Source organism: Plutella xylostella, chromosome 11 (genome assembly GCF_932276165.1).
Source record: "Plutella xylostella chromosome 11, ilPluXylo3.1, whole genome shotgun sequence".
In the NCBI taxonomy this organism is placed as follows: domain Eukaryota; kingdom Metazoa; phylum Arthropoda; class Insecta; order Lepidoptera; family Plutellidae; genus Plutella; species Plutella xylostella.
The window spans coordinates 4,388,162-4,404,422 of NC_063991.1; the positions used below are offsets into that span (position 1 = coordinate 4,388,162).

A 16,261-nucleotide genomic window follows, 5' to 3' on the forward strand; every position below is an offset into this window, starting at 1 on the left:
CAATCCATGCTCCCTACTCGATAAGTCATGGTCAAGCAAGATCAGTCTACACTTTCTTAGAAAATTCGGTATGCGGGATGGCCTCAGTCGAGTTTATTGCAGGCAGGATAATAAAACGACAAAAAAGCACACAGCTGCGCTGTTTTAACTAAAAAGGTACCTACTGATTATTACTCAAATCGCTATGTAGAGTGTATCAATGTATGGAAAACAAGCTAAACCAAACAAAACCAATTTATTTCGACGATTTAGAGAGTTTGTCGTTAAATCGAGTGACGTTACATAGAGTTGACACTGTATATACTTATGTACCTTGATAATATCTGGAGTTCAGAGTTAGTGAGGACCCCGCGTCCCCCGCAGCCCCGCATAGTCAGACACATTGCCACAGAGGAACAATACACTAGACGTTGCGCTCAACTCCCCGTCTCCATGCTGACCCGCATGGGGAGTGCGAGTTTTTACTCCGTTAGAATAGCGGCGAGTAAACGCGAATTTGTGTAGCGCGAGAGAGTCGCCACCTAGCGGTATACGCGCTGCACTAGCTCCGCACCGTACAAATGTCGATTTTCACTGCTCAATCGGTTATGAAAAACACACCTAGCCCTCAGTTAAGTTGCCGGGGTGCGGGGGACGCAAGGGCAGCAAGTAACTACGTTGTTCTTAAAACGCCAAAAAATTTGATCGCATTCTATAACACTACTACAAATAAACTCTCTAACGTAGGTATTTATTGATTATTGAGGTGAAATAAACAATAATTAATCCTGGTACTCATACTAGGTATATTTGTAGTCTTTAAAATTATATAGGTAGTTACTGTCCAATATTTTATTCACATAAGAGTACTTAATGACAAAACAAGCTTTGAATGAGTAGCTAGTAGCCGCCGCAGACGCCGTGTCCCGGTCGTCGGTGCACACATGGCGGCGTACAGTTGACGGCGAGCTGCGAGCGCAAGCGCTGAGCTGGACAGAAGCCAGGACAGTTGCTGAGGACAGGACGGCGCGGCGCACTCTTGCGAAGGCCCTCTGTACCACCGCGGCACTAGCACAGCAACAGGTACCACAAATATGAAAACAACAAACATCAGTATTAGGTATACCATAGTGATATTTATTTAAAATATAGAACCATTTAAGTAGTAATTTTAACCAAGCGATTAATGACATTTTATACTGTTCCGAGGCTTCCAATGGAGCCGGGATTTCAGGCATCTCGGTGTACAACAGGACGCTGTCCTTGAGCAGCCGGGTCACTCAGTAGTGAGTCACACGTGACGGCTACAGACGGCGCCGCTAGAAAGCGACCGTCCGCGCCGATGTCAGAATTGCAACTGAGGTGGTTAGTGTAGGTGGAGTCGCTTGTATGTGGGTGTAGGAGAGCGTGTCGACAACGCGGCCTGTGCGTCGCCGGCGCTGCCTGCAGTGAGGGGACAGGCGGAGGCCGAGCCCTCGCCCGCAGCGAGCCCCACTGACACTCACTGACATCCCGCTGTTTCACGCCGTGTGTCATGTACCTACTATATTTCCTCATGTTTCCCAGATCTCACATTATTTTTTTCCGACGCATCAGAACCATATGGCTGTGCTGCAGTGTGAAGTAACTTATGCTTCTTAAAAGTATCTCTTTGGTTAAAAGATTTCGGGCAAGTGTCACACTGGAATGGCTTTTCGCCAGTGTGTAGTAATTTGTGAGATTTCAATGTGGACCGTCGCCTAAATGTGTTCTTGCAAATGTCACAATGGAATGGCTTTTCGCCAGTGTGAGTTAACTTAAATTCGATATATTAAGGTTTTCTCGCAAGTTTCACACTGGAAAGGCTTTGCGCCAGTGTGAATTATGTTGTGCCTCTTCAAGTCTTTTGGATACATGAATATTTTGTGACAAGTTTCGCACTGGAATGGGTTTTCGCCAGTGTGAAGTAACTTGTGTGTCTTTAAATTTCTTATTTGGTTAAATGTTTTCTTGCAAATGTCACATTCGAATGGCTTTTCGACAGTGTGAACGGACTTGTGGCTCTTTAAATTACTTCTTCGGGTAAATGTTTTCGTGCAAATGTCACACTGGAATGGTTTTGCTTCAGTGTGATACTGTAACATGTGCTTCTTATGAATACTTCTAAGGCTAAATGATTTCTTGCAAATGTCACACTGGAATGGCTTTTCGCCATTGTGGATTAACATATGCGGTTTTATAGAACACCGTTGCCTGAAGGTTTTCTTGCAAATTTCTCACTGGTATGGCTTTTCGCCAGTGTGAATTAGCTTGTGTATTTTCAAATGGAACCGACGCCTAAATATTTTCGTGCAAATGTCACACTCGAAAGATTTTTCGCCAGTGTGAATTAACTTGTGTGCCTTCAAATGACATATTCTTTTAAATGTTTTCTTGCAAATGTCACACTCGAATGGCTTTTCGCGAGTGTGAACTAACTTGTGACTCTTTAAATGACTTATTTGGTTAAATGATTTCGGGCAAATTTCACACTGGAATGGCATTTCGCCACTGTGAACTAACTTGTGGCTCTTCAAATGACTTCTTCGGTAGAATGATTTCGTGCAAATGACACACTGGAATGCCTTTTCACCAGTGTGAGCTAACTTGTGGCCCTTCAAATGATGTCTTCGGTAGAATGATTTCGTGCAAATGTCACACTGGAATGGCTTTTCCCCAGTGTGAATTAACATGTGCTGTATCAAGTATTTTTTTTTGCTGAATGTTCTCTTACAGGTGTCACACACAAATGCCTTCTCACGTGGGTATATGATTTTTTTATGATTTACAAGAGAAACCGAGGCTTTAGTTGAGTGAGTGGTCTCGGTGTGTGTGCTCGTGTAATGTTCACTATACGCTTCAGTGGTGGGGAACAACACTGCACACTGAGCACAGTAACAGTTATGGTTCAATAGAGTTGTATAACAGTTCTTAAGAATAATTTTCGCTCCCAAACATTTTTCCATTTCATAATACTGTTTACTTATCCTCATGCTTCTATTTACTTCAGTGTATATTGAGCCTGCCAAATATTGATAATTGTTTGTTTTGATGTTTACAACATTATTACAGTCACCTGGTGCATCAATTTCTCGTTCTTCATCAGACTCGTCTACATGTATCTTGCCGAGTATAATTCTGTTTCTGTAAAATGGCAATTCATTTGGTACAACATTCTCTGATTCCTTCTTGATTTCAGTTTCAATTTCATGAAATTCCGTCAAAATGTTGCCCTTGACAGTTATTGTGTCATCCATGTCAGTACACAGGTGGTCAGGTTTCACATCCAGGTCTTGAGTGGAGCACTCGGTAGGATGATCCCCACTGTAGACCGTTAAATTGTGTAGTTGATTTTTGTTTTCATTTCTCTTTGATACTTGCGGCGACGTTGTCAATGTTTCTGAAAGGTACAATAAAGTTTAATTGGGATAGCTATAAATGTGCTTAGGGCGTGACTTGAATGAAGGTAAAATAAACATTCTACTTTATAGTGGTATTGAATAACGCTAGAATCGATCTGTGGTTTGTCACTGCTGTGAAAATGTTAGCCAAGTTAGTGTTAGTTTCATTCAATTTGTTGACAGGAATTATGTCAGCCACTGGATTAGAAGTACAGTCAGCTGCATAAGTACAGTGCCACAAACTTATCTGTTCCGGTGACAGCTCACATAAATGTTTAATATTTCAACGTATTCGTATCCTATCTGATAGTGCTGCAGTTCTGCTAGCTTTGTCTAGCAAAACTATAACTTCGGGGCTAGTACTAGAGTGTCACTCAGCTCTAGAATCGCTTGCCTCACAAAACAATACCATAACCCTCCAGTGGATAAAAGGGCACAGCGGGTCGCTGGGGAACGACGCTGCTGATGAACTTGCACGAAAGGGATCTGACACTGCACCAATAGGCCCAGAGCCGATAGTACCGATCCCTTTCAACCAAATTCGCTCTTGGTTGCGTTCCCGAACGACAGAATGCCACACCAATCTCTGGAGTAACAGTGCCGAGTGCAAACAAACAAAAGCTTTTGTACCACTAATTAATACTAAACTAACACGCAAATTATTATGCTTGGACAGAGCAAACTTACGTGTCGTGATAAGTACCATAACAGGCCACTGCCGGTTAAATAAACACCTATATCGCATGAAAATCTCCACCACTCCTCTTTGCAGAAGTTGCATGGAGGAAGATGAAACAGCTTCCCATGTCTTGTTACATTGCAAAGGCGTGGAGACACTACGATCAAAAATCCTCGGATCTCCGGGGTCCCTCCGGGAAGTCATGAGCAACCTAGGTCGTCTACTGGCTTTCTGGCGTGAGCTTGGGTGGCTTAATAGCTAGTCACCCCATAGGTATTTCACGCATAATGGCCCACCTTGGAGGCTAAATGCGGAAAATCAGCTCGCCATGATAGATAGATAGAACACGCTACAGACGCTATGTTACACATTTATAGCAGGTTATTTAATCCGCTAGGTTATAACGATATTAAAGAGCAAAAAAAAAATTGATGAAAAAAAAAATTATGAAAAAACCAATGAACTTTCCTTCATACTTTACACGCTTAGGACTGTCTATAATGGCACATCACTGTTTCCATAATGGCACATCACTGTTTCTCTTCATTTTTATGAATTATTGTCAAACGTTCTTTAATTGCAATAACTATTTACACAAAACACTTTAAAACCACAAAGTAATATCCTTTCAATGTTTCATCCACTTACGAAAACACACGTAAAGTAAAGATAGGTAAATTGTCCAGTCAAAGTTCAATCACACACAATCACAAAACATTTAAAATACGAAATTGTCCTCAGAACCAAATTGTCCGTTAGAAAGTACCTATTTACACTTACACAAACACTATTTATTTTCAATTTTACACTAAACCTAAATAAACACTATACCTATTTTAATACGTTACTATTTAAACTATTTATTATTATGTATATTTACAAATATTTATTTACAGCACGCAAATGCAACAAAACAAACAACGCGATCGTAATTCGTAACGTTGCGCGAGGCACAATTAGCATAGCGGCCACCCGTGGCCGTTGCCAAATCGCGACTGCGGAGCTAATTTCAGCAGATAGCGGAGCGCTATTGCGTAGTGAAGCTTGCAGCTTCGTAGCGTCTCGCTCTCTCACACGCGAGTCGCGCGACGTTGCACCGTTGAGAGAGCGAGACGCTACAAAGCAAGTGAATATCGCCTGCGCGGTTATCGCGCGCCACGTCTCGCGGCTGCGAGAAATAGCGGAGCCGCTCCGCTATTTCTAGCAGTAGCGTCGTGGCAACGGCCGCGGGCAGACGCTGTCCAATTTTGCGAGCTAAGATCGCGAGGGCGCGTCGCGTTATAATTATAGCAGCATTTGCGCGTTCATAAAGCGAATGCTATTCGTTGCGAGCAAATCACTTGCTATGTTTTTTAGCTATATGTTATATTAACCTCCACTACCCTACACGTGTCCCCTGGGTGGTGCGCGGAGCGCTAACGAGTGACAACGCCGAATGTCGGGCGGCGGTAAATCGACCCGACCTCCTCTCCTAGCAGAGGCGGCGATCTCCCGCCGTAAAAAAGGAGAATCACCAACACGCCTGCCAAGCGCGGTGATTATGGCAAACACACCTCCTAATGATGGAAAAAACAAAGCCCCGGCCCCCAGTCCCCGGCAGCCCCGCTATCCCGGACTCCGGTAGCGGTCACGGTAACGGCGGGGCAGGGGGTGCGAAGAATCTCCGGCAGAGAGTCGGCTACCAGCCCAACCGACCCTTGCACCTGGCAACATATAACGCACGGACACTGATGGAAGACGTGAAGATAGAGGAGCTGGAAGAGGAAATCAGCAAGTTAAAATGGGACATTATAGGGTTATCCGAAGTCCGACGAGAGGGAGAGGATACGGAAATTCTCCAGTCCGGAAACTTGCTGTACCACCGGGAGGGCGACCAACTGTCCCAAGGGGGTGTCGGGTTCATCGTCAACAAGTCCCTCGTCAACAACATCGTTGAAATCGGAAGTGTGTCGACACGGGTTGCGTACCTCATCCTGAGAATATCTAAACGATACTCAATGAAGGTCATACAGGTTTACGCACCCACATCTAAGCACACCGATGATGAGGTCGAACTTGCGTATGAAGACGTAGGTATCGTCTGCCCTGCGTAAGTTCACTACTCATTTCACGGTGGTGATGGGAGACTTTAACGCGAAACTCGGAAAACAAGAAGGCGGCGAGACGAAAGTGGGTTCACATGGATTTGGAGCCATCGTGGGAAAATGCTGGCTGACTTCTTGGAGAAGGAGGGCCTCTATATGATGAACTCCTTCTACAAGAAGAAGCCACAAAGGAAGTGGACGTGGATTAGCCCCGATGGGAAGACTAAAAACGAGATCGACTTCATATTGACGGATAAGAAGCACATATTCAATGATGTCTCAGTGATCAGTAGGATTAAGACCGGCAGCGATCACCGACTCGTAAGAGGCACTTTGAATATAAACTGCAAAATAGAACGCTCCCGTCTAATGAAGTCCACGCTCCGTCCTACTCCTGCTCAAATCCAGGATCCCGAAAGCTTTCAGTCTGAGCTTTGCGACCGCCTGATATGTTTAGAGAATTGCGTTACAGTTGACGATTTAAATAATAGGTTCGTGGAAACTGTCCGAGAGGTAGGATCGAAATATTTTTCGTCCCGAACCAACCGAGGACCTCAAAAACTCTCAGATGGGACTCTGAGTCTTATAAGAGAACGGAGAGAAATGAGGTTGCAGTCTTCAGTTGATATGGTCGAATACAGACGTCTAAACAGACAGATCGCCAAAGCAAGACGTTGCGATATGAGACGCTACAATTGCAAGCGCATTCAAGACGCAATTGAGCAAAACAAGGGCTCCAAAGTCTTTGCTAGAGATCGATCTGTTCGGCAGACTGTTGACCCAACTGAAGACCGACAGTGGCAACACCGTTTCATCAGTGCCCGAAATTCTGGGAGAAATTGAAAGATTCTACGGACAGTTATACACCACAACACAAAACCCTATTACCAGCGGTGCTCACGACAGCCCAGCGCCTCTCACCCGACACTATACCGAAGATATTTATTCCGGACGTCAGTCTAGACGAGATTAGTATAGTTAGCTCTCAAACAGCTAAAAAACAACTAAGCTCCGGGAGATGATGGAATAACGACAGAACTTCTGAAAGCCGGCGGTAGACCGATTTTAATAGCAGCCACCCGAACAAGCCGGGTTCCGAAAAGGCTATAGTACCATAGATCATATACACACGCTTCGGCAGGTTATACAGAAGACCGAGGAGTATAATCTACCTTTATGTCTAGCGTTTGTGGACTATGAGAAAGCCTTTGATTCTATTGAGCTCTGGGCGATGCTTCAATCCCTTCAGCGGTGCCATATAGACTATCGCTATATCGAGGTGTTGAGATGTATGTACACTATGTACAATGCTGCCACAATGTCAGTTCGATTATACGAACATAGCACAAAACCGATCCAGTTGCAAAGGGGCGTGAGACAGGGAGATGTTATTTCTCCGAAACTGTTCACCTGTGCACTGGAAGATGTTTTTAAGCTTGTAGATTGAGGTGTCACCATCGAAGTTGTCGATCAGTATCCCTACCTAGGACAAGTGATCCGATTAGGTAAATCCAAATTCGATAAAGAGGTAGCTCGTAGAATCCAACTCGGATGGGCAGCGTTCGGGAAATTACGACACATCTTCACTGAAAACATACCTCAGTGTCTGAAAACAAAAGTTTTCAATCAGTGCGTGTTGCCAGTGATGACTTACGGAGCCGAGACGTGGTGCTTCACCAAAGGGCTTATCCACAAGCTCAGAGTTGCTCAGCGTGCTATGGAAAAGGCTATGTTAGGCGTGTCCCTGCGAGATAGGATTCGTAATGAAGAAATTCGCAGGAGAACTAAAGTTACCGACATAGCCAAAAGCATTAGCACGCTGAAGTGGCAATGGGCTGGCCACGTAGCCCGCAGAGCCGACGACCGCTGGAGTACAAAGGTTCTGGAGTGGACCCCGTGTCGGCAAACGGCGTGTCGATCGCCCCCCAACCCGTTGGTCTGATGATCTGCGGAAGGTAGCGGGAAGCCGCTGGATGCAGATGGCGGGTGACCGTTTGGGGTGGCGATCGTTAGGAGAGGCCTATGTCCAACAGTGGACTACAGAAGGCTGAGAGAGAGAGAGAGAGAGAGAAACAATAATTAATCCTGGTACTCATACTAGGTATATTGTAGTCTTTAAAATTATATAGGTAGTTACTGTCCAATATTTTATTAACATAAGAGTAATGTCAAAACAAGCTTTGAATGAGTAGCTAGTAGCCGCCGCAGACGCCGTGTCCCGGTCGTCGGTGCACACATGGCGGCGTACAGTTGACGGCGAGCTGCGAGCGCAAGCGCTGAGCTGGACAGAAGCCAGGACAGTTGCTGAGGACAGGACGGCGCGGCGCACTCTTGCGAAGGCCCTCTGTACCACCGCGGCACTAGCACAGCAACAGGACCACAAATAATATGAAAACAACATCAGTATTTTGAAATAATAACGTTTAATAAATAAGAATTGCAACTGAGGTGGTTAGTGTAGGTGGAGTCGCTTGTATGTGGGTGTAGGAGAGCGTGTCGACAACGCGGCCTGTGCGTCGCCGGCGCTGCCTGCAGTGAGGGGACAGGCGGAGGCCGAGCCCTCGCCCGCAGCGCGCCCCACTGACACTCACTGACATCCCGCTGTTTCACGCCGTGTCATGTACTATGTTTCCTCATGTTTCCCGGATCTCACATTATTTCCGACTCATCAGAATCATAGCTATGACTGGGGTGCAGTGTGATGTAACATGTGCTTCTTAAGATTGCCTCTTTGGGTAAATGATTTCGTGCAAATGTCACACTGGAATGGCGTTTCGCCACTGTGAACTAACTTGTGGTTCTTCAAATGACATATTTGGCTAAATGATATCGTGCAAATGTCACACTGGAACGCCTTTTCGCCAGTGTGAACTAACTTGTGGCGCTTCAAATGACTTATTTGGTTAAATGATTTCGTGCAAATGTCACACTGGAATGGCTTTTCGCCAGTGTGTACTAACTTGTGGCGCTTCAAATGACTTATTTGGTTAAATAATTTCGTGCAAATTTCACACTGAAATGGCATTTCGCCAGTGTGAACTAACTTGTGGCTCTTCAAATTATAACTATGTCTAAATCTTTTCATGCAAATGTCACACTCTAATGGCTTTTCGCCAGTGTGAACTAACTTGTGGCGCTTCAAATGATGTCTTAGGTAGAATGATTTCGTGCAAATGTCACACTTGTATGGCTTTTCGCCAGTGTGAAGTAACTTGTGTTTCTTTAAATTTCTTATTTGGTTAAATGTTTTGTTGCAAATGTCACACTCGAATGGCTTTTCGCCAGTGTGAGTTAACTTGTGTTGTTTTAAAACTGATACATATTTGAATGTTTTCTTGCAGGTTTCACACTGGAAAGGTTTCTCTCCAGTGTGATGTAACTTGTGGTTCTTCAAATGACTTATTTGTCTAAAATATTTCATGCAAATGTCACACTCGAATGGCTTTTCGCCAGTGTGAGTTAACTTGTGGGTCTTCAAATTATATATTTGGTTAAATGATTTCGTGCAAATGTCACACTGGAATGGCTTTTCGCCAGTGTGAAGTAACTTGTGTCTCTTTAAACTACTTAAAAGGTTGAATGTTTTCGCGCAAATGTCACACTGGAAGGGCTTTTCCCCAGTGTGAAGTAACTTGTGTCTTTTCATTGCAGTCCGATGCCTCGATGTTTTCTTGCAAATGTCACTCTCGAATGGCTTTTCGCCAGTGTGAATTAAAATGTGCTTTATCAAGCTGGTTTTTTTGCTGAATGTTTTCGTGCAGGAGTCACACACAAATGCTTTCTCACGTGGGTATATGATTTGTTTACGTTTCACAAGAGAAGCCGAGGCTTTATTTGAGTGAGTGGTATCGGTGTGTGTGCTCGTGTAATGTTCACTATACGCTTCAGTGGTAGGGAACAACACTGCACACTGAGCACAGTAACAGTTGTTGTTCAATAGAGTTGTATAACAGTTTGTTAAAATAATTTTCGCTCTCAAACATTTATCCTTTTTTTCATAATGCTGTTTAGTTATCCTCATGCTTCTATTTTCATCAGTGTATATTGACACTGCCAAATCTTGATCATTGTTTGATTTGTTGTTTACAACATTATTACAGTCACCTGGTGCATCAGTTTCTCGTTCTTCGTCAGACTCATCTACTTGTATCTTGCCAAGTATAATTCTGTTTCTGTAAAATGGCAATTCATTTGGTACAACATTCTCTGATTCCTTCTTGATTTCAGTTTCAACTTCATGAAATTCTGTCAAACTGTTGCGCTTGACAGTTATTGTGTCATCCAGGTCAGTACACAGGTGGTCAGGTTTCACATCCAGGTCTTGAGTGGAGCACTCGGTAGGATGATTCCCACTGTATACCGTTAAATTGTGTAGTTGATTTTTGTATTTATTTCTCTTTGGTACTTCCAGGGTTGTAAATGTTCCTGTAAGGTACAATAAAATTTATTTGGGATAGATAATATATATATATATAAAATTAATGTGCTTATATCAATGATATGAATATTGATATTAATTAATATTATACTGAATAAGGTTGAATGTTAACTACAAATAAATAAGTCATATGAATACTTGATATGAATGAAGAAAGAGTAAATATTCTACTTTTTAGTTTACAACGCTAGAGTCGCTCTGTGGTTTGTCACTGCTGTGAAAATGTTAGCCAGATTAGTGTTAGTTTCATTCAATTTTGTTAAGATAGAGATATGTCAGCCACTGGATTAGAAGTACAGTCAGCTGCATAAGTAGTAACACTTTTGAACCTTGTCAAACTCACCAACTGCCTGTTTGTTCAATCAACCATTGTCGTTTGGTTTAGTAGGTAGTTTGATACGGTACAAAAGTGTATAGCTACTTATGCAGCTGACTGTACATGTACATATCAAAATGTGTGAAAGCCACATCGACCATATTTTCGCGGCCGTCTCGCTCGGCTCCCTGCTCGCCGAAGCACCAGAATGTGATGATTTGAGTTCTCTGATGAATGTATGCAGGGGAATGTCAGAGAGAACTATGAAAGTGAGTGCTATATTTAAATATTATTTATCTACACTACTGTATTGGTTTTGGTGTAAGAGGAGGGTAGTTATGATTTTATTTATTTATTTAATACTTTATTGCACAAATATAACATATAAGTGTAAAAAAGTTGGACTTAATGCTAAAAGCATTTTCTACCAGCCAACCTACAGGAGGTACAAGTAAAAAGGTAGAAAAATGCAAAAAAGCCAAGTAAGTAGTACAGTTCCCCAAAATTGATAATGCACATAGAAATCTTCGTCATTGTTCGGCAACGGTCGTATTCCCGAGCGTTAGAAAACTATTATGTATTTAGAGTGGTTAAGAGCATTTTCTTCATGAAATTTTAGTAGAATTATGTAATTGGTGCTAAAAGAGATGATTGATTTATCAGTTACGAAATTTGATTCAATAATTCATAATATTCCATAATATTAAAATTTACTTCGAAAATGTTACAGTAGATACTTTTCAAGTGTCTTACTGAAGCTGATGTAAAGATGGATGAAAGAAGGTTTGAATAACACAAGGTTTATATTATAAGGAGAAATGGATTCAAACACAGGTTTACATTAAAAATTTTAAATCTCAGTTCAAAAGTATTTACAGCGCTGATCATTCACAATAATTTTACAATTACAAACTTGGTCTTTTGGGTGTGGCTTTATTGGCAAAGTGAAGTCTATCAATGTGACGTATATTTTATTCTTAAATGTGCCTCATAATATGGCGTCGTCAAAAATAATTAAAGTTGAAATTAAATTCACATTTGAAAAAAATAACAAGAACGATGTGTAATTGCAGCTCTTTATAATTCCACAAAAGTAATACTGATCTTGACCTTGAGACCCTTGACTGATCGGTGACAGCCACCGACCGCCCAAATTGTTTTCGATTATGTGTCACATGATATTGACTACTATTTCTTTCGAACAAGGATCAAAATGCAAGTGCTTTGTTTAACGCTGTAAGGATTCAATGATTCGGGTGTTTCCGGGAATACGACAGTTTGCGAAGATTTGCATGCGCATTATTAATATGGGAGAACTGTATATGTAACAAAAAAACTAAAAATGTAGCAGGAAAAACTAAAAAGTCACTTGATAGGTAATTTACTTATAAGAAATACATAAAATATACTCATTAAACAAATGCAAATAAATAAATAAATAAATATAGTAACGACGGTTTTTGTATATGTCGATACATATTATGTACTTGTACCTATGTTTGTATGTACACTATTGGAGGTAGGTTAATTAACCAGTTAGTTGAAGCTCAGCCACCGTGTTTCATTGACACCTTTACAGTATACTTACCTGTTATGTTACAATATATCTGTATAATAAATAAATAAAAAAAATTGCAGGGCATGGGGAGGGTTTATTTTGCTTATGACAAAGTCGATAAATGTTTTGTTTTGAGTATAGTAAAATAATAATGAATGAATGAATGACGATGGAACATGAATATATCTTAGACAACTTCCATCAGGCCAGCATAATATTTCCTCATTAATACAGGGTGTCCATGTCCAGTAAGTAGTACGTACGACAAACTGCGTGGGGCGGTAGAATAGGTCTAGACCTATAATTTGGCAGGACAAAGTTCCGAACGCACGGGTCCTTAAAACTGTGCAACTGCGTAGCGTCACCGCCCTTAAACAGAGACGATTGAGGTGGCTATATAGGGCATGTGCACAGAATGGAATCGTCTCGTCGGCCGCGGAGTGTTGCTTAGGGCAGTGGCAAATGTTAAGAGAGGGTTGGGGCGAACCCTACTGCGACTCAAAGATTGCGTCAAGCGGGATATGGCTGCTTTTGGCATCGATTATCAAAGTTGGGAGAAACTCGCTGAGGGTAGGCATGAATGGCGAAAGCACATGTTCGATTGCCGTAAAATTCACGATGACGCCTGGTTTTCTGATATCGCCTACAAGTGGCGAAGACGTCACAGTCGTGTTCTGGCTACGCTGCACCTTCACTAGTGGATCCTGCGGGAGGCCTTGCCATTCCCGTATCGGCTTATATATTAGTCGCGAAAAATAGTGTTCCAGACATTAATTAAATCGTCTGTCATAGACGTACAAGGCCCTTGATGATGACCTAAACAACATGAAGTATGATCCGTAAATATTGTGGTTCTCTAGTTATGTAGGATTTAATATATTTTTTTTAATCTACCCAGCACTTTCTTTTGAAACTATTTTAGGGATCCATAAGGTTAAAACATCCCCATACTTTTTGTTGACCCACTTTTTTAGTAAGTATAAAAGAATTGGGAAACGTTTGAACCTACGCTTTCCCCTCCACACGTATCTCTGCAACTTACTGGACCCCCTGTATACCATGACAATAACTTACTGGCCCCCCTGTATACCATGACAATTATCTTGAGTGGTTTGTTGATTAATGGTTTACCTACTACTTGTCTACGAGTTAAGTATGCAGGCCAGTACAATAAAGTACAGTTGATCAAACCCCTTTTCACACACAGTATTAGAGGAATATAAATACAGAAATCACAGTAAATAGTAGTCTCATAATATAATAACCTTTGACTTACAGATGTAAGCATATTGTTTGTATAGATAACCTAAACAGAGCAATCAAACTACAAACCTGGTGCTACACCTTCACTTGTATCAAAATCAATTATTTCTTGTTTGAGAACGGCAAGATCTGGAAACACACTCCTCACAGTAGGGTTGTTCAACAGATCATGTTCCTCTATGTCCATGCCATCCTCCATCTTATAGTGTGGTTTTGTACAACTAAAACAAGAGAAATATACTCAAATTGCAACTTATCACTAATGTAATGTATCATTAATGTATGTAATTAAGTGAGTAGTTTAATGGTGTTGATTCTCAAGGCACAGAATTTAATTTTAGGGATGTCAAACTAGACAGTGAAAAGATTTGATGTAACACTCATACAGTCTGTAACCTATAACCTGCGTGAGTAAACTTGAAACCTGAAAAAGAAGAACCAGAGCTCAAGTTAATTAGCTCGGGGCACTTGGCGTGACCCCTGGTGCTTTTCGGCCAGGTGCCAAGTTAACACAGTGATTTTAAACAAATAATTTAAGGTTTTGATAGCTCTAAAATTAGAATTCATGCCTTCAGAAACAACGTCAATATAATCTTATATTGCAGAAATACATTTATGAATGTACAAAAGGTGGGAAAAAATGCTAAGTATTCAAAACCCTTTTTCTGCCCGTCTTCATAAGATGCAAGAAATATTTAAAACTAATAATTTTAATTAATAGAATGTAAAATTTTAATATGTTTAATTAAGGAAATTGCTAATGTGTGGTGGTAGTGCAGATAGAGGTAAGCATTCCCCATTGCAACAAACAGATTGTCAAAAATGTATGGCGAAACATCAGCAATGCTGATGAAGTGTAAGGTACTTGCGTGATTTTCTATTAGTACAAAGAATACTGATTTGACTGGCCAATGTGAAATAGTTCAGGCATAAGTTTTTCTTCCTGTGTCTGGTTATGGCATAATTTCGGTAAGGTCAAACTTAGAAGGCCGTATTTAGAAGTAGAATAGTTTCGTTTAGAGTTTAACGAGTACAAATGGCTTCGAAACACAGGAGTTTAGGTACTTTTATACCAAGTCAAAATTCGTACACAACCGATCACAACGTAATTTTAAAAGCCATTTCAAAAGATCAATGAATTCCGGGGTAACTAACAAAATACCATGCTAATTTCAAGAGATGTTAACTTCTTGAGAACCTATTAATTATTCCCGGCGGGGATTCGTATCAGTAAGTTGAAGACGGTTAGTTCAACTGCAGTCAAGGGTATTGTATTGATTTAAAATTTTTACTCACATCATTTTTATGTTGTACTTAGTCACAATCCCAAAATATCACCCAAAATCAAAATGAACAAAATAAAATAAACACCACGATACAAAGAGTAAAGTATAATGACCACGTCCACTTGTCCACGACCCACAATGAATGAGCCGTTTTCCTTGACAGCTGTCAGTTTGTGGCTCTCTGACTGTGTGTGACTAACACTGTCAATTCCGCCAATAACATGTGTTGATGTCGTGACAACATAGTGTCAAATATTGCACACAGAGAGCAAAGAAGTTGAAGTATTAAACTCAGAATAAGAAAGTTTTATTGTATAGTTACACCTTAACAAAGTTATCATGATCTTTAAATGCGCAATATACTTACGCCTTTATTTCAGTGTCACAAAACATTTTAATACTGGTATTCGGCTGAGAGCGCTGGCCGAATATTCGGTATTCGGCCAAATCACTATTCGTGGCATCACTAGTAGGTATTAACTATAGTGGATAGTAGGTAAGTGTGTCACCTGTGTAGTAGGCATGGAAGTAATAAGTACTTATTGTACGTAAGTAGGTACTTATTACTTCATTATTCCTTATTGTACCTACGTACCTACCTAAGTACTTATTACTTCCATGGTAGTAGGTCTATGATACAAAGTCCTTGGGTCTATGATGGTACCCATTGAGTATGAATGGTTTTTTTAATAAAAAAGGAAAATTGAGTGGATGAATATCAAACTGCCATATGTCCACCTACCCGAAAAATTTACTTTTTGATTTGGTCGTGTTCTCCGTTAAAATGTCAGTTTGCCTATGCCCTTCAAGTTCCAATAAGTGAAAGGCATCCATGAGAAAAAAGCCGTTAAAAAAGTAAGTTTTTTTCAAATGCTTTTAAGTCTAACCGTTTCGCATTACAAATTTTCACAAGTCCATTCCGGCCAATCACAGAGCGTAATTTTTTCAACATGGCGTCAGTCTTGGTGAGAATTTCGAGGCTGTGGTGCGTACTCCCAGTGTTTTATAACGAATATGATTGAAAATGTTGAAGAAATTGTGATTGTGGACCCTGATAAAGCTCGGAAAAGGAACAGATTGAAGAGTGTAGCAAAAAACGACAGAAAACTATGGCGAAGTAAGTTTAAAACCCCGTTTTTTCCAACCCACGTGTCAATCACAAACCATTTTCGTAGTAAGCACAGGGCCGTATCGGGTAGAATATAATACGGTTGGTAGGTACTTTTCTACCGATAAATT

The 16,261-nt window shown here is 41.2% G+C and overlaps 1 protein-coding gene and 1 long non-coding RNA gene across 4 annotated transcripts; one reads left to right on the plus strand and one right to left on the minus strand.

The window, feature by feature from the left end:
• Positions 1 to 1,193: 1,193 nt before the first annotated feature.
• LOC125489158 lies at positions 1,194 to 8,752 on the plus strand. The gene is made up of 2 exons (XR_007266771.1): positions 1,194 to 1,341; positions 8,610 to 8,752. It is a non-coding gene; the product is annotated as an uncharacterized LOC125489158 (long non-coding RNA).
• LOC105385274 (zinc finger protein 737-like) lies at positions 2,104 to 15,313 on the minus strand. Of its 3 annotated transcripts, XM_048623948.1 has the most exons (4): positions 15,033 to 15,313; positions 13,806 to 13,957; positions 9,074 to 10,586; positions 8,834 to 8,905 (listed from the first exon to the last, which is right to left on the minus strand). In XM_048623948.1, the coding sequence occupies exons 1-4, from the start codon at positions 15,035 to 15,037 to the stop codon at positions 8,842 to 8,844; spliced, it is 1,734 nt and encodes a 577-aa protein (XP_048479905.1). In that variant the 5' UTR covers positions 15,038 to 15,313; the 3' UTR covers positions 8,834 to 8,841. The 3 variants fall into 3 exon arrangements, with proteins under 3 accessions (XP_048479906.1, XP_048479905.1, XP_048479904.1); XM_048623949.1 differs by lacking the exons at positions 8,834 to 8,905; positions 9,074 to 10,586 and adding an exon at positions 2,104 to 3,397 and having other exon boundaries at positions 15,033 to 15,171; XM_048623947.1 differs by having other exon boundaries at positions 8,834 to 10,586; positions 15,033 to 15,311.
• Between the last annotated feature and the right edge of the window lie 948 nt (positions 15,314 to 16,261).

What these genes read in the sequence shown, in the direction of transcription:
- LOC105385274 (XM_048623947.1), bottom strand. An exon ending in AAGTGAAGGTGTAGCACCAG is followed by an intron (nt 10,587 to 13,805) that starts GTTTGTAGTTTG and finishes TGTACCTTACAG; the next exon opens with GAACATTTACAACCCTGGAA.